General features: G+C 40.7%; 1 protein-coding gene and 1 long non-coding RNA gene across 2 annotated transcripts; one reads left to right on the forward strand and one right to left on the reverse strand.

Moving 5' to 3' along the window:
• The first annotated feature begins 1,037 nt into the window (after positions 1-1,037).
• Positions 1,038-7,278, forward strand: LOC119853658 (N-acetylneuraminic acid phosphatase). The gene is made up of 2 exons (XM_038396982.1): positions 1,038-1,545; positions 3,488-7,278. Exons 1-2 carry the CDS (start codon positions 1,456-1,458, stop codon positions 4,211-4,213), a joined length of 816 nt encoding a protein of 271 aa, XP_038252910.1. The 5' UTR covers positions 1,038-1,455; the 3' UTR covers positions 4,214-7,278.
• Positions 7,279-9,402: 2,124 nt separating this feature from the next.
• LOC122459450 lies at positions 9,403-20,820 on the reverse strand. The gene is made up of 2 exons (XR_006280157.1): positions 20,659-20,820; positions 9,403-10,146 (listed from the first exon to the last, which is right to left on the reverse strand). It is a non-coding gene; the product is annotated as an uncharacterized LOC122459450 (long non-coding RNA).
• Positions 20,821-21,734: the final 914 nt, after the last annotated feature.

The raw sequence follows: 21,734 nt of genomic DNA on the forward strand, positions 1-21,734 counted from the left end.
ACTGATGGACCTATATTCTATGAATCTAGCTAGCTCCTTTTTGAACCCCATTATAGTACTGGCCTTCACAACACCCTCTGGCAAGGAGTTCCAGAGGTTGACAGTGCATTGCATGAAAAAATACTTTGTTTGTTTTAAACCTGCTACCTATTAATTTCATTTGGTGGCCCCTTGTTCTTGTATTATGAGGAGGAGTAAATAACACTTCCTTATTTACTATCTCTATACCACTCATGATTTTATAGCCCTCTCTCATATCTCCCCTTAGTCACCTCTTTTCCAAGCTGAAAATTCCCAGTTTTATTAATCTTGCCTCATATGGAAGCCGTTCTATACCCCAATCATTTTTGTTGCCCTTTTTTGAACCTTTTCCAATTCCAATATATCTTTTTTTGAGATGAGGCAACCACATCTGTACGCAGTATTCAAGGTGTGGGCGTACCATAGATTTATATAGAGGCAATATGATATTTTCTGTGTTATTATCTATCCCTTTCTTGATGATTCCCAACATTCTGTTTGCTTTTTTGACGGCCACTGCACACTGAGTGGATGTTTTCACAGAACTATCCACAATGACTCCAAGATCTCTTTCTTGAGCGGTAACAGCTAATTTAGACCCCATCCTTATATAGGTATAGCTAGCATTATGTTTTCCAATGTGCATTACTTTGCATTTATCAACATTAAATTTCATCTGCCATTTTGTTGCCCAGTCATCCGGTTTTGTAAGATGATGAGGGGCCCATTTCATAACCCCAAGGTCTGCTGTGCCTGGCACGTGGTGGCACCACTGTGCTCGGGACTGGGTATGGAGCAAGGTGGTTGTGGCTGTGGCTGTGCTCAGTGAGGGGGCAGAGGAAATGTGGCATATGGTGGGGTGGGCATTACTGTGCACAATGGATGTACCTGGAGAGGATGCGCTCGGGCGGGGCTGTCAGACTCCGGGCTGTGCAGAGGGCAGGGGATATGGGGGGAGGCCATCGCTGTGCTCACGGCAGGAGCTACACAGGGGCTACCGTGGCTGTGCCCAGAGCAGGGGAAGGGGAGGGGCTGCCACAGCTGTGCTCAGGGCAGGGGCTGTGTGTGGCGGAGGCTGCCAGGACTATGCCCTGGACACGCGGTGGAGGCGGCCATGGCGACGCTCGTTCCCTCACGTCAGACTAGCACCCTTACCACCGCTCCCCCCTTTATCGGGGCGGCGCCAGCTCGTGTGCACAGAGAGGAGCTGCCGGGCACGAAACCCGCCACACGTCACCGCGGAACCGGAACCCAACAGGGCCCCGCCGCGCGCGCAACCACGGCCGCCGGCAGAGCACACGCCACCCGCGAGCGCGCGGTCTCGCGCTCTTTTGATCTCTCGCCCCGGTTCGCCGGGCCGCCCTGCTGGGAATCCCCGGAGTAGACCCGCAGCTCTCGCGAGATGTAGACGAGCGCAGCGGGCGCGAGGCTGCGATGGGGCTGCAGGGGGTCAAGGCCGTGTTCTTCGACTTGGACAACACGCTCGTCGACACGGCCGCCGCGGGCCGGCGGGCCATACGGGAGGTACCGGCCCGGGCTGGCTCGGCGCGCAAGGGTGACACCACCAACTCTGGGAGGGGCTGCTCCGCCCCCGCCACACCTGAACATGGCAGCCCCTCTCCCCCTCCCTTCCCCCTCCCCCGCCATCCTCCGGGCACGGCAGCCCCCCTCCCCTCCCCTCCTCTCCCCTCCCCCCCCCGCCATCCTCCGGGCACGGCAGCCCCCCTCCCCTCCCCCCCGCCATCCTCCTCTCCCCTCCCCTCCCCCCCGCCATCCCTCCCGCACGGCAGCCCCTCTTCCCCTCCCCCTCCCCCCCGCCATCCTCCGGGCACGGCAGCCCCTCTTCCCCTCCCCCTCCCCGCCATCCCTCCCGCACGGCAGCCCCTCTTCCCCTCCCCCCCCGCCATCCTCCTCTCCCCTCCCCCCCCGCCCCGCCATCCCTCCCGCACGGCAGCCCCTCTTCCCCTCCCCCTCCCCCCCGCCATCCTCCGGGCACGGCAGCCCCTCTTCCCCTCCCCCTCCCCGCCATCCCTCCCGCACGGCAGCCCCTCTTCCCCTCCCCCTCCCCCCCGCCATCCTCCGGGCACGGCAGCCCCTCTTCCCCTCCCCCCCCGCCATCCTCCGTGCACGGAAGCCCCCAGAAATGCTACCCTGGGGACAGCATCATGTGCTGTTCCATAGCCAGCCTCCCCTCCTCCCCCCGTAAAATTATTAACCCCTTCGTCCTGGGCTTGCTGTAAGGCACTGGTGTTTGCCGTGTCCTACATGGGGGGGGGGGGGCACTTGACATTACCCGCTCTGGGCGGGTTGCGGCTACATGGCTGTGCAGAGGGTTAAGGGGAAATAACATGTTCACTTGCAGGCCGAGTGGGCTACCTGGGTCAGAGCACACGGCTGGGGGCTGTGTGCCCACTAGGTGGCCCAGGAACGAAGGGGGGGGGGTAGGTCGAGTGGCGGCTCAATGCTACTGAGCTGACATGTTTCAGAGTAGCAGCCGTGTTAGTCTGTATTCGCAAAAAGAAAAGGAGGACTTGTGGCACCTTAGAGACTAACAAATTTATTTGAGCATAAGCTTTCGGATGCATCCGATGAAGTGAGCTGTAGCTCACGAAAGCTTATGCTCAAATACATTTGTTAGCTTCTAAGGTGGCCCAAGTACTCCTTTTCTTTGAGCTGACATGGGAGGTGACTGTAGATCTGCCAGAGCAATGTGGAAGAGGGAGGTGTGTGGAAGAGGCATGTGCATGTATGAAGCATTATGCTGCTTGGGGCTGTTTCTGGCGAGGGGCAACTTACACACCATTCCTTGCTTAGGGTTTTCAGTAGTGCCCATCCCTATAATATCTGAGGCCTTACTTTAGTCATCCTAAATAAAGGTTGCATAATCAGGCTTTGTGTGTTACTATTTGTGATTTTGTAGCAGAAATTACAAGGCTCTGAAGTTGCCATCACTTATTGATAGAGTATTAACCAGTTTCTTCAGAGATTTATAACAACTTAGACCATGGGTCTGAAAATCACACCATCACACGTTCAGCATTAGATTGTGCTAGACCTTGTGGGAGTATGAAGGATTAACCTCCCCCCCAGGTATCCCTAACTTGGTCATATTATGTGTATGCCCTCAGGGGTGAAGTAATTTACTCTCTTGCTCCCTCCCACCTACCCTCTGGTGTTGGAGGGAAGCCAAAGCACAGTGCCTTCTGGGGCTCCTCCTGATGCAGTGGAGCTATGCTTAGGGGTTCATTTTTTTAATTAATTCTGTGTTAAATCACTTCAAATTATGGGCCAGATTCTGCCATCCTTACTAATGTTGAATAATACATTATTCAAGGAGTAACCCAATTTATTTCAGTGGGACTGCTGTGGAAGAAAGTAATACTTCATGTAAGCCAGGGTGGCAGAATCTGGCCCTTAGTGTGTAATGCTTTATTGTAACCTTCCTTTCCCTTTACATTTGTTAAAGGTAATAAATGTCTTGCAATCAAAACATCAGTGTGATGAAGGAGAAGCTCACATGATTTGTGATAAAGTCCAAGAAAAACTCCTCAAAGAGTGTCATGATCCAGCTAAGGTGTGCATTACTGATTTAAGGATCTCACATTGGGAAGAAGCAATACAAGAAACAAAGGGTGGCGAGGCTAATCGAAATCTGGCAGCAGAATGTTATTTCCTGTGGAAAACTACACGCCTCCAGCATCTAACCCTAACGGAGGATACAAGAAGCATGCTTACTGAACTTCGAAAAATGGTCCGCTTGCTTTTATTAACTAATGGAGACAAACAGACTCAGAGGGAGAAGATTGAAGCGTGTGCCTGTCAACCATACTTTGATGCCATTGTTGTGGGAGGAGAACAGAAAGAAGAGAAACCAGCACCATCTATATTTCTTTATTGTTGTGATCTACTAGGAGTACAGCCTTGGGACTGTGTGATGGTTGGTGACTCACTAGACACAGATATTCAAGGAGGCCTGAATGCAGGTTTGAAAGCAACTGTCTGGATAAATAAAACAATGCCAATGCCAATAAACACTTCCCCAGTACCTCATTATATAATTTCTTCTGTTCTTGATCTTCCAGCACTCTTACAGAATATGGACCACAAAATGAATGCTAACTTAGAAACCAGTAAGATGGTTAGTATTAATGACGTACATGACAGTGCCAGTGTAGAATCTAAGAAATTCTAAGTCCTTAGCCTGCTAAAGTTTTTGTTGAAAGTTTGGCCCTAAAATCTTACACATGTAAACGTGTTACTCAAACAGTGGATGTGTAAGTAAGAGTATATTTGAGTGGAGTTCAATAAAAGAAAAGCATTAAATTGAATCTTGTTATTGATTGAAATTTTTGGAAAAGAAATGAAGCATAAGTGCAATTATCTTAAATTTATGCTCTACTTCTGGAAACTGAGAGACTTTTTAGTATAGGTCAGAGACAACCATGCTTATCAGTCTTTTGCTTTTACATGAAAAAGGGAAAACTCCCTGTTTTTGATTTTCATTTTGGTTTGCTAGTTTACATATTTAGCAGGAATTTCAGTCAAAAAAGATTGTTTGTGGTGTATAAAACAGTAGAAGGTGGAAGAGAGAATATGGTAGAATTCTAGGTTCTTCACAGTCTAATCTATAGATTTCTCAATAAGGCTTAAAATGAATTTCCCCATTTGAAAAAGTGATTGGATCTAGTACATAAAGCAGCCCTTTCTAATTTTGGAAGCTAGTGACTTTTCACAAATTTTGCAGAGACTGTTCTTAGATAAGACCCAAATCCCTGTCAGAAAAATACATATATGTACACTTCCAAGGTAGCATATGTATAGGGGACCATTCATCAGCAGGGCTTCATGGATAGATACATGTATCTGCACTAAAACAGTATTTGTAATGCAGATTATGATTTATGTTGCACTGTATTGTGAGTTAACTGACTTTTTTGGACATTTGCAATGGTCTTTGCTCAGTTTTGTCTAATATTCTTAAAGCTTATGCAATTGTTCTGTTTGGTTTTATTAGTGAATTTTGATCAAACTTTGGTCTTGTAGTTGGCTCAGGAAGGTGCAGGGGTCTACCCACTTGGAGCCAGTTACAGGATTGGAGCCTTTCTGACTACTAATTCCATTGCTGTAGAACCTTTCCAAATTCTAGCTTCTACATGTACTTCATCTGTACTCACTTTGAAAAATTGTGTACTAGTAAAAAAAAAAAAAAAGAAAAGTGGTTTGCATGACTTTTCCAGGAACTTGAATTCAGTTATAGGATGTAATACTGGATAAACAGCTTCACACTGTATACTATTGACACTGGATTTAGAAGATTACCCTGTTTATGCCATATTATAACACTACTCTTCCTCCACAAAATGTATTTAATTTTGCTGTACTTAATTTTCTTTTGTAACAGTTAATTTCCCTCCTTACAAAACTTTTTTTCAAGAATGTAACTTCACACTTCAAAAATATGAACATTTGGGAGTATCACATTTTAATTTTCATATTTTTAGAAATTGGGATTAATACTTATTGGAAGCATTGCACATTAACACCCATGCCTGTGTTTACACTAGGTCAAATATCTGTCATTATGTGATGGATCACAAATTTCATGTTTTAAAAAATGATCATCACAATTGATAGGTTATACTTTGGATATGTTTGTGAGTTAGGATAAAAACCATTTCAGACTTGGAGAGTTATAGAATACCATAAAGCAAGGAAACCTACCAGAAGGTGTAGAAGGACATGGCTACATGAGAAAACTGCATCAGTTGAACCTAAGGTTTAAATTTAAACGTATTTTAAACTTGTGCAGTGCCCTACATGGACTTATTTTGGTTTAAACGGAGGCTTTTTTGGTTTAACTTAAATTGATTGGCAACAGAGGTAAGCTAAATCAAAATGTCATCCCTAAACTGAAACAGTGTCTGAAGGAGTTTGCACTTGAAATCTATTTTTTTAAAAGAAAAAAAAAGTTAAACCAGTTCAACTTCTTCATTTAGACAGTGCTAAGGAAGGACCTCAAGGAGCAAACTGCCAGAGCCACACAGAACAATCAGTTAAAGAAAAGCCTGCACCACTTAAGTCTTTAACATAGTTATGAGCAAAAGTTACGAAGGAAGGTGAGGCCTAAGATGAGGTTAGATGGTGTCACCAAGTATTCAAAGTTTAGGCTGTTGGCTTGGTTCTGTAAATGAAGACTGTTTAATAATAATAAAAAAAAACTGTTTACCACAGCCTCCCAAGATTTGTTACACTAAAAATCTATTGTTTGTATAGCACCCGGCAGAAGGGAAGCCCAGTCTGATAAGGGCCTCTGAGTGCTAGTGTAATAAAGAATCCATAATTATGGGATGAGGCTCTGGACTGCAGATGTCCATGGAGCCATAAGGCCAGATCCTCAACTGCTGTAAATTTGTTTTAGCTCCATTGACTTCAACTGAACTATAACTATTTTTTACAAGTTGAGGATCTGTCTAATACTTTTTCTTGCCAATAATGCATCATTCTGCCTTGGGCTGCTGCACCTGCTGGCGTATTTATACTCTCACTCTGCTTTAGAGAGGAACATTGTTCTTTCTGCTTTGCACATGATCAGTGTCAAATTATCAAAAGAAGAAGAAAGCACAGTAACTGCATACTCAGCTACAGAGGGTCCACACAAATACTTTTCCTTCATTGCTGAGTACTGTACCAGGATACATGTAGCTACCAGTCTGCATTTTAGCTATTATTAATTATTACTATGCTGCTATAAAACAAGAAAAATGTAGAACGTTATTTTTTCCTATCTAAGGTCCTTTCAGAGTATCAGTCATCATATCTAGCTTATCTGCATGTCAAACTGACAGGCTGGTTTTCTTGAGATTGATCTCTTCCAAAATGCCTAGTGAAATTGAAAGAAAAAAAAAACAGCTGGATCATTTTTATGAGAAAAGCAACAAAACAAGACAGTGTAACAGTCCAGTATTCAGTTGCGTTCTGGTTTTGCCAAGTCTTTATTAATATAACCAGGCAACTAAAAAACAAAATAAAAAGGTTCCTTTGTTTAAAATATACTGTCAAAATATACTGAAATTCCACCTGCACTTTTACTAAAAATGTTTACTTTGGGAGATAGTTTGAACTGTGAAATTTTGATTTTTGTGAAATGCTGATCTGGAACATTTGGTTAACATTGATAAATGACATGCTTTGGGTTTCGAATTGTTAATTTAAAATAAATGATGTACTTGTCAAATAAAATCTCCTGTTTTTAAAGCATATTTTCTTTGGCTCTTTGTAGATAGAAATGGTACCAATAAAGTATTTTTTGTTCTGTTTTTTAAACAGGGCCTGTTTTTCAAAAATAGCAAAGTTAGGATCCTAAATCAATGGGTCTGATTTTTCACAAGTGCTGAAGTGTGTTTTCCATTGACTTCAGATAAAGTCGTAGGTGGCCCAATTATTAGAATTGTTGATCATTACTAATTTCAGTGGACATAAGTTTCATGTTTGTGTCTTGATAATGCATTATGATGTTTGTGGATTACAAGTATTTGAGTAGCTGTATGAGGGGTAAATAAACATTTTTGCTGGCACATAGGATATTACAAATATTTTAATGCATTCCAGTGAGCTCTATTCTGTTATAACAGCTTGCTTGAAACAGATTTGTAGCCTATTGCTTTTATAGTAATTTATTTTTGTTTTAGTTTCAATTTGAAGTACTTATCCCTTGCCCTGCGTGCTTTCAGAGAAACTAAAAATGTACAATTACAAAAATAAAAACTATACAAATGCATACTGGACCAACCATACAAAGCACAAAACTTACTCCTAATAATTATACATCTGATCACTTGCTAAGCCCCCCCGCCCTCCCCAAAGAGATGAACTTTGTGTAAAGATCTGAAGATGAAGCTCTACCTAGCATCTTTCTCTGAAAAGAAGCAAAAGCACTTTTGTATACCAACTACATAGATAAGTTTGGCAGAATTCAATTTTTAGTTTTAAATAATTGACAGATTTTTGTTGATTTAAATTTTCACAGTTGTGGGAAATTATGGGGGGGCAGACTATTTAATGACAGATGTTGAGATTCAAAAAGTTAAAGCTTTGTAACTGTTAACACACACAAACTTTTGAAAACTTTGCCATTTAGCAGAATTCAGAAAAGGATTGGATGTTTAAGTAACAAGAACATTCAGTTAAAATAAAAATTTTAAAAAAGCAATTAGATTTAGAAGGGATATAAAAATCTCATTCTTGAGGGACTAAAACAGCCTTTAATTATTAGGAGTTAGGAAGAAGCTTTCCCTATGGATAGATTATTCCATCTCAGTCTACTAAAAGTTCCTCCAAAGCTTTGGTATGGGATACAGTCAGTGACAGGATATTAGACTAGATGAGCCACTGATCTGATCCACCATGGTAATTTCTGTTCCTAGGAAATTAGCAAAGTCTTTTTATCCAACATTTTTCTTTAGATTTAATTTTTTATTGATATCCCTCATCCTCCTTTTCTCTTGCTTTTTTAGTTTGTCATACTAACTTACTCAGGGGAGGCATTGTAAATGATAGGCAAAGTTTACTTGGAGAGTGGTATGGCCACTTGAAGTACGACTTCAATGCAGCTGTTGTTGGAGGGGAGTGCATAATCTATTTACTAGTTCACAGTAATTCTATTCAGCAGTTTGGAAATGGTAGTAAAGAATACCCTAGTCAATCAAAATCACACAGTGAATGAAGGTAGACAAAACGTAATTATCTGATTTTTAGAATATGGCAGGACACTGAAGTTAACACCCCCACACTTACAAGCATCCGATGAAGTAAGCTGTAGCTCATGAAAGCTTATGCTCAAATAAATGTTAGTCTCTAAGGTGCCACAAGTACTCCTTTTCTTTTTGCAAAAAGGTCCATGATATCTTTCATGACCAAGGCACCAAACCTTACATACATGCTTAACTTTAGGCATTATGAGTAACCCCATGTCACTAGTCATAGTAGGTAAAATTACATACGTGTGTAAGTAAGTCTTTGCAAGATCAGGGCCCAAATAAGATGAGCTTCATTTTGTCTCCTCCAAAAGATGCCACTTTCAGTATAAAGAGCCTAAACCAAAGCCCACTGAAGTCAGTTGAGTGATTCCCACTGATTTCAGAAGGATTTGGACCAGGCCCAAAAATATTGAAATATGTTATTCTCTCAAATGTTAGGTCTGTAGCAAAGTGTTTATGTTCCTTTTAACAATTCTTAGCAGAATATTTAAACAATCACTTTAATTTACTGCTAGCAAAATATTTCTCCTATAAAACCATGTTTTGGACTCCTTGCCTTCATTACTTAGTTTATTTTGATTTAACATATAAAAATGGATGACCCCTGGCTATAGGTGCTTTGAGGAATCATTAAGGCCAAGATTTAAAAAAAAGTTTCACAGATTGACTGATGGATGCTGCTGGCTTCATGGGTCTGAGGCAGGTATGTGTTGGTACAATAGCTGAGTGAACCACTATTTTGAAGCATAAGAATTGTGGGAGAGGGCTGTACAATAATTATGAATCAAAAAAAATATGCTGGGAACAAAGTAGCCAAAAGTGTGCATTCGTAATGGGACTTCATGTGGTCCTGAAGAAGCCAGGATGCATGACTATTTCTGATGTAAACACAAATGCAGCTTGGTATAAATATTTATCGTTTAACCTTTGTATAGACAGTAGTGCCTAGAGGTCAAGCAGGTCAGGACCCTATTATGCTAGGCACTGTACATGCCTATAGTAATGCCAGTCCATGCCTCAACCAGCTAAGTCTAAAAGAATAGCTATGTACAGTTATAAGATAGTATAAGGTAGTCTAATAAGATACATTCTTAATTTTTGCAGTCATTGATAACAGGACATTGACTCTTTCCAGTTCTCTCGTTAACTTCACTAGAAGTAGGATCAAACTAATGGGGCATGATTCTTCCATTGCAGCATACAAGTAACTCCATCTGAAGTCAATTAGACTTACATATATCCTGTGGGCGTAGACTCTGGCTCATTGTCTATGTTTCTGGCTGTTGTCAAGGAATGATCCAGGACTAGAATTGTTGTCCAGGGGGCATTGATTGTACCTGCATATATGTTCTTGTTTTTGAAGTTTAACCTTGAAAACAAAATTCAAAGTTAGCCAAACTAATTTTGCAGTTTTTATTCAAAAAGTTAAAGATAGCTTGTCATCTGGGAATCAACTGCAAACAATCAGAAGTAACACGCAAACAGAAATACAATATTGGTGTTCTACATAGTGTTTTTCCATTCTTTTGTGCATAGCTTTTATTTTTCTACCAAACCTTGTAGTGGATTGTCCCCATTATAATTCACTTTCTAGATCTCACTGTGTACATACAAGAGACATAACAATGCAGGGTTGATGTCAGCTGTGTCTAAAGCAAAAATGCAGCTTTGTGCCTATGTTGTTAGGAACCCAGACATACAGCATTGCATAGTGTCCTTGCTATATAATATAATTTGGCCACTTATCCCACGTTATTGCAATAGAGTTGCATAGGAGACTTCTAACGTCCACATGAACTCAGCTCAAGGGCTAGAACTAGGAACTTTTTAAAAAAATATAAACAGTCTGGTGGGTGTTTATTTTATATGAATTTTCATTCCTTAGGGATGTGAGATTTGTTAGCAATGCCAAGATCCAATCACAGGCCCAGGTCCTGCAGAAACTTACACATAGGCCTTATTTTACATATGCAAGTAGTCTCACTGAAGCGAGTGGGACAACTTGCATTTAAATTAAGAGTGTGCATAAGTCTTTGCAGTATCAGGGCCTTGGTACAGACAGGTGATTTCCAAGTCTCCCCTTTTGCTCCAACTTTTGCTAATGATTCTCAGTCCTCTGTATGATCACCTGTGTCAGGATTCCCTCCCCACTCTGAACTCTAGGGTACAGATGTGGGGACCTGCATGAAAGACGCTTTAAACCTATTTCTACCAGCTTAGGTTAAAACTTCCCCAAGGCACAAATTCTTTGCCTTTGGAGGGTACGCTGCCACCACCAAGTGATTTAACAAAGAATCAGGGAAAGGACCACTTGGAGTTCCTATTCCCCAAAAATATCACCCCAAGCCTTTACACCCCCTTTTCTGGGGAGGTTTGAGAATAATATCCTAACCAATTGGTTACAGAGTGATCACAGACCCAAACCCCTGGGTCTTAGGACAATAGAGAAATCAGTCAAGAATTTTATTAAGTAAAAATCACCTCTGTAAAATCAGGATGGAAAATAACTTTACAGAGTAACAAAAGATTCAAAAACACAGCAGAACTTCCTCTAGGCTTAGTTTCAAAGTTACAAAAAACAGGAATAAGCTTCCCTCCAGCAAAGGAAAAAATTCAAACAGAACAAAAGATAATCTAAATCTAACATGCCTTGCCTGCTTCTACTTACAATTTTTGTAATATGAGAGACTTTTAGGATGGTTTATAGGAGGAGGAGTTTTCTGACCTGATGCTTCTCTGCTTCCCAAGAGAACACACAAAACAAAGGTTTCAGAGTAGCAGCCGTGTTAGTCTGTATTCGCAAAAAGAAAAGGAGTACTTGTGGCACCTTAGAGACTAACAAATTTATTTGAGCATAAGCTTTCGTGAGCTACAGCTCACTTCATCGGATGCATTTGGTGGAAAAAACAGAGGAGAGATTTATATACACACACAGAGAACATGAAACAATGGGTTTATCATACACACTGTAAGGAGAGTGATCACTTAAGATAAGCCATCACCAGCAGCAGGGGGGGGAAAAAGGAGGAAAACCTTTCATGGTGACAAGCAAGGTAGGCTAATTCCAGCAGTTAACAAGAATATCAGAGGAACAGTGGGGGGTGGGGTGGGGGGGAGAAATACCATGGGGAAATAGTTTTACTTTGTGTAATGACTCATCCATTCCCAGTCTCTATTCAAGCCTAAGTTAATTGTTTCCAGTTTGCAAATTAATTCCAATTCAGCAGTCTCTCGTTGGAGTCTGTTTTTGAAGCTTTTTTGTTGAAGTATAGCCACTCTAAGATCTGTGATCGAGTGACCAGAGAGATTGAAGTGTTCTCCAACTGGTTTTTGAATGTTATAATTCTTGACGTCTGATTTGTATCCATTCATTCTTTTACGTAGAGACTGTCCAGTTTGGCCAATGTACATGGCAGAGGGGCATTGCTGGCACATGATGGCATATATCACATTGGTAGATGCGCAGGTGAACGAGCCTCTGATAGTGTGGCTGATGTGATTAGGCCCTATGATGGTATCCCCTGAATAGATATGTGGACAGAGTTGGCAACGGGCTTTGTTGCAAGGATAGGTTCCTGGGTTAGTGGTTCTGTTGTGTGGTGTGTGGTTGCTGGTGAGTATTTGCTTCAGGTTGGGGGGCTGTCTGTAAGCAACAACTGGCCTGTCTCCCAAGATCTGTGAGAGTGATGGGTCGTCCTTCAGGAAAGGTTGTAGATCCTTGATGATGCGTTGGAGAGGTTTTAGTTGGGGGCTGAAGGTGATGGCTAGTGGCGTTGTGTTATTTTCTTTGTTGGGCCTGTCCTGTCGTAGGTGACTTCTGGGTACTCTTCTGGCTCTGTCAATCTGTTTCTTCACTTCAGCAGGTGGGTATTGTAGTTGTAGGAATGCATGATAGAGATCTTGTAGGTGTTTGTCTCTGTCTGAGGGGTTGGAGCAAATGCGGTTATATCGTAGCGCTTGGCTGTAGACAATGGATCGAGTGGTATGATCTGGATGAAAGCTAGAGGCATGTAGGTAGGAATAGCGGTCAGTAGGTTTCCGATATAGGGTGGTGTTTATGTGACCATCGCTTATTAGCACCGTAGTGTCCAGGAAATGGATCTCTTGTGTGTACTGGTCCAGGCTGAGGTTGATGGTGGGATGGAAATTGTTGAAATCATGGTGGAATTCCTCAAGGGCTTCTTTTCCATGGGTCCAGATGATGAAGATGTCATCAATGTAGCGCAAGTAGAGTAGGGGCATTAGGGGACGAGAGCTGAGGAAGCGTTGTTCTAAGTCAGCCATAAAAATGTTGGCATACTGTGGGGCCATGCGGGTACCCATCGCAGTGCCGCTGATTTGAAGGTATACATTGTCACCAAATGTGAAATAGTTATGGGTGAGGACAAAACAAAGCCTCTCTTTCTCCCTCCCCCCCCAGATTTGAAAGTATCTTCTTTTCCCATTGGTCCTTTTGGTCAGGTGCCAACCAGGTTATTTGAGCTTCTTAACCCCTTGCAGGTAAGGAGGATTTCTAGGCTGCCCTTAGCTGTATGGTTATGACAACCTGTATTCCCATTAAGAAAAGGAGTACTTGTGGCACCTTAGAGACTAACAAATTTATTAGAGCATAAGCTTTCGTGAGCTACAGCTCACTTCATCGGATGCATTTGGTGGAAAAAACAGAGGAGAGATTTATATACACACATACAGAGAACTAGAAATACAGTTTGCACCTGAGAAAAACGTGGCAGAAAGTTGCAATAGGAATGATTGGGAGAAACCACACTTACACAGAGAGAGCGAGATGAGCCTCTGAATTTATCATCAGCTGGTTGGCAAGTATGGGCTGCAAGTATTTTTTAAAAGGCTTCCCTCCAAATATATTTGTCTCTATATTATACAGCCTATGTACATTTGACCTTTTTGTGGCAAAGAGCTGCTGTCAACCAATGGGTATCCAGGCACAGCAGACAGGTATAAAGGATTACAGGCTAGAGGTTTTTCCCTGTGATCTCAAACAATGTTGCAGATTAACTGATTTCAGAAATGGATCTGTAGGATCAACGAAAATGGATAATTCTTGCAACAATTTCCATCTGTTCTAGTACTTTTTGTTTTTGAAGGAATGTGGTATATTGCATACGGTAATGTCAAAGGGGTAATATCACATTTTGATCAAAGCAGTAATATATTATTGTTCAGGCTTTCTGAAAAAAAAAGTAGACATTGTTTTCTGGCATGATATCATTTCCATAGCCGATAAGACGCTCTGTGGTGTTAACATTGCATATTTTTGTCAGCATGTAAAATCTCACAGGATGGAGGGAGGAGGGATAGGATTTATCAGGATGGCTGCAGAGGATGAGTTGATAGGTTTTGTTTTCCAAACTGTTGATGTCTTCCATTGTGTTTAGTTTCAGATATTTAAAAGAGAAGGGTCTGAAACATTCTAAGTCCTCTTTTCTTTCAGTAAGAAAATACATCAGTGACAGAGTTTATTTTCCTTCTGTATAAGGTATTTAAAAAAGGTACCTACCATCTCGATATCTTAGACACATTGATTTCTTTTCTATGTCAGTTTGTGAGACTTTCCCTGTCCTGGTCAATATCTATCTATACTTCAGTCACAGATTCATCATTCCTGCTGTGTTATATTCTTTAAGGTAACTAGACACAAAATAAGCACCCATATCTTAGAAATACATTCATTTGCAACAACAGATCTGTCAAATTAACAACTGTCATGGTTTTCTGAACATATTGACTGTTCCATCAGCTTGTTTACCTACATTCTACCCATAACATTTCTTGTTTCTATAGGGCTACCTGTGTGTGATCCCTCTGGGAGTATTTATAGCATGAATGTGAGGCAATAGATATATGTGAAATCTGGAAAACTTAATATATAGTTTCTAACCTGTTACAATTATGTTTTTCAAATTTTGCAGGCAGTGGTAGTATTCAGGCTGACAGTATTTCCCTGTAACAATTTCTATCTTCAATTGGAGCATGAGCAAGTACAATTTAATGTATTTTTTTTATTGTGTGGTTATTAAAATTAACTGAACAATTAATTACACAATACAATAATATATTCAGTAGGCTGCAAGAAATAGCTGTAGTGGGCCCACTTCTCCACTCCTTTACAATAGCATGTCGCCTGGGACAACAGTGGACTGTTGCCGATATAAAATGGTATAGCAGAGTGTAGGCTCCACTGTCTTTAGACAGTTTTAAATGGGCCAGATTTTCTAAAAAATAGGTCAACGCATTTGCATGCATTCATTTGAATGCTTTTCATTTGTGTGTGCAATTATTTAGAGTCACATCCTCAACTCTTGATAGCGATCTGTGCCACGCTAGTAGCACAAAGGACATTTAAAGCTACCTTGAGCAGGCAGCTGAGGATTCCCCCTTTTTGCTCCATTATGGGCATGCCAGAAAGGAATAGGTACAGTGCTCCATCTGATCTGTGGTCAGCGGTGCAGGCCCTAGTGGACTATTCTAGCCAGCACAACTAGAGTAGCCTGTAGGAAGTAGTAAATCTAGGAATAAGAGAAAATGAAGGCTCAATATAAGGAGAAACTTCCAGTTTATGGAATAGCTTCCCAAGGGAAGTTATGGAAGCCACTATCATTTGGGACTTTTAACACTAGACTGGTGAAAGTACTAGACGGACAGTGTGCTTGGGAGAAGTTTTGCATTTGTGGGAAGATGGGCTGAATGATCTAAACTCTAATTTATATGATTCTGTTCCAAACACATCCTGTTACACATGGTTTTGCAAAGACTTTTGGTATTCTCAGGCTCAAATCAGATGGCCCCAGATATCTCACTGGCTATTGGCATGCAGAAATAGCAGATCTACACACATACTCATGTTAACTATTCTCACAATTTCTCACCTAATTTTCTGAAAGTCATTCAAATGTTCACACTACAGGAATCTGAAATAGACCAAGAAGAATATTTCTGTAGTGTGTCTCTCACATTTGGTGCTTGTTGAATATTGTTATTTATTGGGTTGCGTCAGGAGGTGCTCTCAGAAAGTTATAAATTGTAGGTATAACTTAGATCTAACATCTATTGTTCTTTTCTTCTTTTCTTCTCTATTATCTGTGTTACACCAACACCTAGAAGCTACAAATGAGATCAGGAATCTATTGTGCTAGGCACTGTACAGACATGTAGTAAAATAATCCCTGTGCTGAAGAGTTTGTAATCTAAATAGACAAGATAGGAAACAGAGGTGCAGCAAGATTAAGTGTTTTGTGCGAGGTCATATAGGAAATCAGGAAGATTTTAATCCAGATATCAAGTCTCAGCCCAGAGCCCTACCCACAACACCCTCCTATTTTAAAAAAAAAATGTGGATCATAGTTTTTAAATATGTGGTGCAGTCTCTGCAATTCTTCATCAAAAAAAGAGGGAAGATTTCTAAAGTTTTAGAAGCTTAGAAGTTTATCATAAGTATGATAGCAAACAGGATCTGACTTTAAAAAGGTAAAGGTAGTTGATGAAGTTGTGCAGTGAAGTTTGATTTATCAGGTGTAATCATTGGATTTATGTAAGAAACAAGTATGTTTATTTTCTGTCTGGTTAGTGCAACAAACACTTATTTGATCTATGAAATGCTGCTTATAAATTACTTTTTACGTTTAAAAAATAGTACAGCAGAATTTTCTTTCTGTAATCTAAATTTATAGACTACATTTATATACCTGACTTACACACACCCCCACCCACCCCCATGGGTATATTTAGACAGGTGTTTGTCTAACTTGCTCTTAAAAATTTCCAATTATGGAGATTCCACAACCTCCCTAGGCAATTTATTCCAGTATTTAACCATGCTGGAATTAGGAAGTATTTCCTAATGTCCATCCTAAACCTCCCTCACTGCAATTTAAACCTATCGCTTCTTGTCCTATCCTCAGAGGTTAAGGAGAACAATTTTTCTCCCTCCTCCTTTTATGTACTTGAAAACTTATGTCCCCTCTGTCTTCTCTTCTCCGGCCTAAACAAACCCAATTTTTTCAATCTTCCTTTATAAGTCATGTTTTCTAGACCTTAAACCATTTTTGTTGCTTTTCTCTGGACTTTCTCCAGTTTGTCCAGTCTTTCCTGAAAGGTGGTACCCAGTCTGGATACAATACTCCAGTTGAGGCCTAATCAGCTCAGAGTAGAGAGGAAGAATTACTTCTCATGTCTTGCTTACAACATTCCATCCTAGAATGATGTTTGCTTTTTTTCCCTCAGCAGTGTTACACTGTTTACTCATATTTAGCTCGTGGTCCACTATGACCCCTAGATCCCTTTTCGCAGTACTCCTTCCTAGGCAGTCATTCCCATTTTGTATGTGTGCAGCTGATTGTTCCTTCCTAAATGGAGTACTTTGCATTTGTCCGTACAGAATTTCATCCTATTTACTTCAGACCATTTCTCCAGTTTGTCCAGATCATTTTGAACTTTAATCCTATCCTGCAACACACTTGCAACCCCTCCCAGCTTGGTATAGTCTGCAAACTTTAAGTGTACACTCTATGCCATTATCTAAATTATTGATGATTAAGATATTGAACAGAATCAGACCCAGAACTTATCCCTGCAGGCCCTGACTCAATATGCCCTTTCAGCTTGACTTTGAACCACTAATTACTCTCTGGGAATGGTTTTCCAACCAGTTATGACTCACTTTAAAGTAGCTACATCTACAGGGTGAGGGGGTGTGTATATATAAAAAAAAATCAGTTTACACTGATTCATGCTTTATTGAAGGGTTTAGATCAAGACAGTATCTTTCTAAAAGATACCCCATCGTTCAAACAGAGATTATGGGCTTGATGCAGAAATGGCTGGATGAGGTGCTACAGCCTGTGCTATACAAAATGTCAGATTACATGATTGTAATGCTTCCTTCTGGCCTTAATCTATGTCTATATCCTGCTTTTACAGAGGGTGGAGTTTAGGATCCAATACAGATGTTTTCTTCCTCTAACTAGAGCATAAAAGAAGCACCTAAATACTGAGGCACCTTTAAAAAAGTGGCTTGATTTTCAGAAGTACTGAGCACTTACAAATATTAGTGACTTCAGTGGGAACTGTGAACATTCAGCACTTCCCAAAACTATCCGCTTTCATTTTGGTGCCTAAAATATGGATTGAGGAAGTTTAATTTAGGAAATCAAGTTTTAGAACTGGATATAAATGTTTACTGCATTTTTCCTAATACACAGCAGGGGGCAGTTTAGGATTAATTTTCTGTTTCATGCTTAATACAGATGGCAAACATTTTTCTAGTCTTTTCTTGGCTATGAGGCTACTTTTATGCATTGTGCACCTAGTACAAAGGGGACTTACCTTCTAGTTTTTAAAATTTAAATATAGCACCGTTATTTCCTGGCATATCCTCTCAAAATGATGGGATTCAAATGTAATGTTTCATTTTTCTATTTCCTTTTTCAAATTTTATATAAATTCTTTGAAGGAAGGAAATTTCATACTAACACAGCATATGTAAACTATGCTTATAAATAGAGTTTAAAATCTACCGGTTACGTCCCCCCAAACATTTCCAACAAGCTATGCCACTTAGTTGATTTACAACTAAAATTAAATGAAGAAATTTGGTTTTGGGGTTTTGTTTTGGGGGGTAGGGAGGGTGGTGTCAGAGGCAGACAAAGTATATTAATCACAGGTTTCAGAGTAGCAGCCATGTTAGTCTGTATTCGCAAAAAGAAAAGGAGTACTTGTGGCACCTTAGAGACTAACAAATTTATTAGAGCATAAGCTTTCGTGAGCTACAGCTCACTTCATCATAATGCATCCGATGAAGTGAGCTGTAGCTCACGAAAGCTTATGCTCTAATAAATTTGTTAGTCTCTAAGGTGCCACAAGTACTCCTTTTCTTTTTAAAGTATATTAAGTAACTTTTTTATTTCAAGAGTCTTATACAATTATCTTGCTACTATCTCTGCATTATAGTTCAGGATGCCAAAATCTTGAAGTGAGCTATAGATAAACAGATTAATTGATTTATATTGCAATAGCGCATAGAAGCTCTAAATCATGGACCCAGACTCCATTGTGCTAGGTGCTGTACAAATAGTGAGCAAAGATATTATTATCCCCACAGGCAGATGCCCCCAAAATCACTTAGGAATGTATTAATTTATTATAGTAACAGTGTATTTGTTTATAGAAAAGAAACCACACACAATCTTGTATTCCATTGACTTTTCACTAGAAAAAACACACAACAATCCCTACACTAACTGCTGCTGGCTAGACCAGTAGCAAATTATAGCACCCTGCTCCTCTCATTTTGGCTGAGCTGTGACAGCTGCTCATTGTCAAGTTGGGCAAAGCTCCATCCATTCCTCTCTCCTCCCCACACCCCACCCACCTGCTTTAGGGGGGGGACTAGTGAATCTGCAGTGCCCACTTCAGTCTACTCAGATGGACCTAAAGTAGCCCATGCAAGGAAATAAGGAGGATTTATTTTTTAACTCTCTCTTATGACCTGTGCAGGCACATAGGCCAGAACACAATCTGGTCCTAAGAAATAGCCAAAATATATAGGGATAAGACCAAACAGTTGCTACTATATTATGCTCCATTACACTTCAATGAGCTAAATTTTAAGATTGAGAAAAACAAACAAACACTCAAGAGTTCTGATTTTATTCACACTAACTTATTCTGTGACAACAAGGCTCCCCTCCCACTTTGCCAGGCGGGACAGAGCGGTAGCTCATTTTACAGCTTTGCATGCCATCACTGTTCAAGCCCTCCAAAGAGAGAGAGTTTCTCCCAGTGGCTTAGTTAATCCACCTCCGGCTGATATAGCGCTGTCTATACTGGCACTTAGGTCAGCGTAACTAAGTCGCTCAGGGGTGCGGATTATTCACACCCCAGAGTGACATAGTTATACCACAGTAATTCTGTAGAGTAGATCAGGGCTAGCTGTTTAACACATGGAATGCACTCCAGGAAATCTCTTTTGAAACTTCATTGGTGTTTGTGGCTTTACAAGAAAATGGAGCTCAGACCAACATTCAGTATCTGAAGTTTGATGGGAAACATTTGGAATTGTTTTTTATTAATTGTCAATATTTCTTTGATCCACCGAGATTGCAAAAGACTGTGATTACTGATTCTAAGTAGCTAAGAATTGTGTAAACCCTAATATTTTAGTTACCTCATCTTTTCCATCATCCACCCACCCACTTGTTTGTTTCATTCACCTGTTAGGTCTCATCTGTTAGATTATAAGCTTTTTGGGACAAAGGCTTATTTACTAGATATTTTTACAGCACCTAGCACAATGGGGTTCCAGCCTGACTGACTGGTAAGCGTTACTACAACATAAAGTGTTTAGTTTTGGTATACAGTATTTCTTCATTGGATGCTGAAAAGTGGGCCAACTTAAAGTCTTCTTTACTTGTCCTATGTGCTGAAGTTGGCAAATTTAGTAGGTTTTGTTGACTTATAAAAGGCCAAGTGGTACCATTCAAACATTTATAGGTCATGCCAGGCAAAGCAGTAGCATTTGCTAGTGGTGTCGTTATCTTTCGCTATGTGTGGGTCAGATTCTGGTCTCATTTACACCAGTGTGGCCCAGAAGCAACTCCATTACAGTTGCACAGGTATAAGACTGGTGTAAGTGAAAGGAGGATCAGGCCCTCTGCTTGTGAAGTACCTTCATCACTTGTAGTTGACTAAAATTTCTCTGTTACCAGGTTTTATTTTAGCAAAATAAATGCCATCCCTAACAGCTCAAAGTCAGAGTCAAAACAAAACCAGGGGTCATGCCCTTTGTAACAAATCATAGTCAGTGGGAATTCCCTTTGAGCAAAAGAAGCAGCTGTTACCTCTAAGAAACATAGATCAAGCTCACCTGGAATTCCCCAGGACAAGACTCATAACTTCTGGCAGGCAGCAACTACTCAATCAGAATGCAGCGATCTGTAGCACAGAAAAACAAATATGCTCTTGAGTCTTCTCTTAACACTAAGTTCCTTAACTTGGTATACTGCTTCTAACTGTGTTCGATCCATTGCTGGGGAGAAGATGGAGAATTCCTACACAGTGAAGACCTCAGAACTTCCACAGCTTAGAACAAGGCAACTACATGTACATCTAGCAATGTTTTCCAAACTCTTAAAAGAAAAATCCTCAAGGCAGCAAACAAAATTTATATAAATTAACATTGATTTTACTGTGCCTTTCATTTAGAAGTGATTTAATCATGCCTCCCATATCCTGTGAACTGAATAGCTCGGGAGGTAGACTAGAACATTGTGGCATTTCACATTTCAGATGCAGTGCTCATGACCTCTCAACAACCATCATCCTGATTATCTCCAAACTTGCAAGCACAACTAGAAACACTGCAAAGGCCATTTCAGCAAAGTACTTAAGCATGTGGCTAAATTTAAGTACGTTAGAAACCATACCAGGTACTTAAATACCTTGCTGAACTGGGGCCTTAGTCAGGAAAGGAACAACCCAAGGTCAGTCATATTGATAGGAAACCTCAAGTTTGTACCCCAGTGTATGACTGACCTCCGTGTCTAATCAATCATGAAGTTTAGCCCTCCCAAACCCACTATTTTGGAGTACTTCTTTCAAATACTACTGGAAGGTGAGATAGTGGCTTGCTATGGTGGCCCTTTTTGTTCTCTAATGTAGTGTTTAGATAAGAGATGACTATCCTGAAATTCAATATATAAGAGCTGGTGATTATTATTTAAAGTTAAAAGGTGGTCTTGTGTGTACCAAATATTGTAATTCTGCCCTGTAATTATTTGACAACTGCTTCATAGTTCCTTCTTACACCTTGTACTGTAATTTGTAAAAATATTGTAGCATCGCAGATATCTGAATGAATATGGCAAGATCACATAGTAAAATAAATAATCCAACAAACTTTAACAGAGTTAACACAATGTCATCTCCCTACCCTAGAGCTGA

This window comes from Dermochelys coriacea, chromosome 3 (assembly GCF_009764565.3).
Source record: "Dermochelys coriacea isolate rDerCor1 chromosome 3, rDerCor1.pri.v4, whole genome shotgun sequence".
Taxonomy (NCBI): domain Eukaryota; kingdom Metazoa; phylum Chordata; order Testudines; family Dermochelyidae; genus Dermochelys; species Dermochelys coriacea.

Excerpts from the sequence above, each read along its gene's own strand:
- LOC119853658 (XM_038396982.1), top strand. The coding sequence starts at position 1,456 with ATGGGGCTGCAGGGGGTCAAGGCCGTGTTCTTCGACTTGGACAACACG. Across the intron at positions 1,546-3,487 it reads GCCGGCGGGCCATACGGGAG|GTAATAAATGTCTTGCAATC; the intron begins GTACCGGCCCGG and ends CATTTGTTAAAG.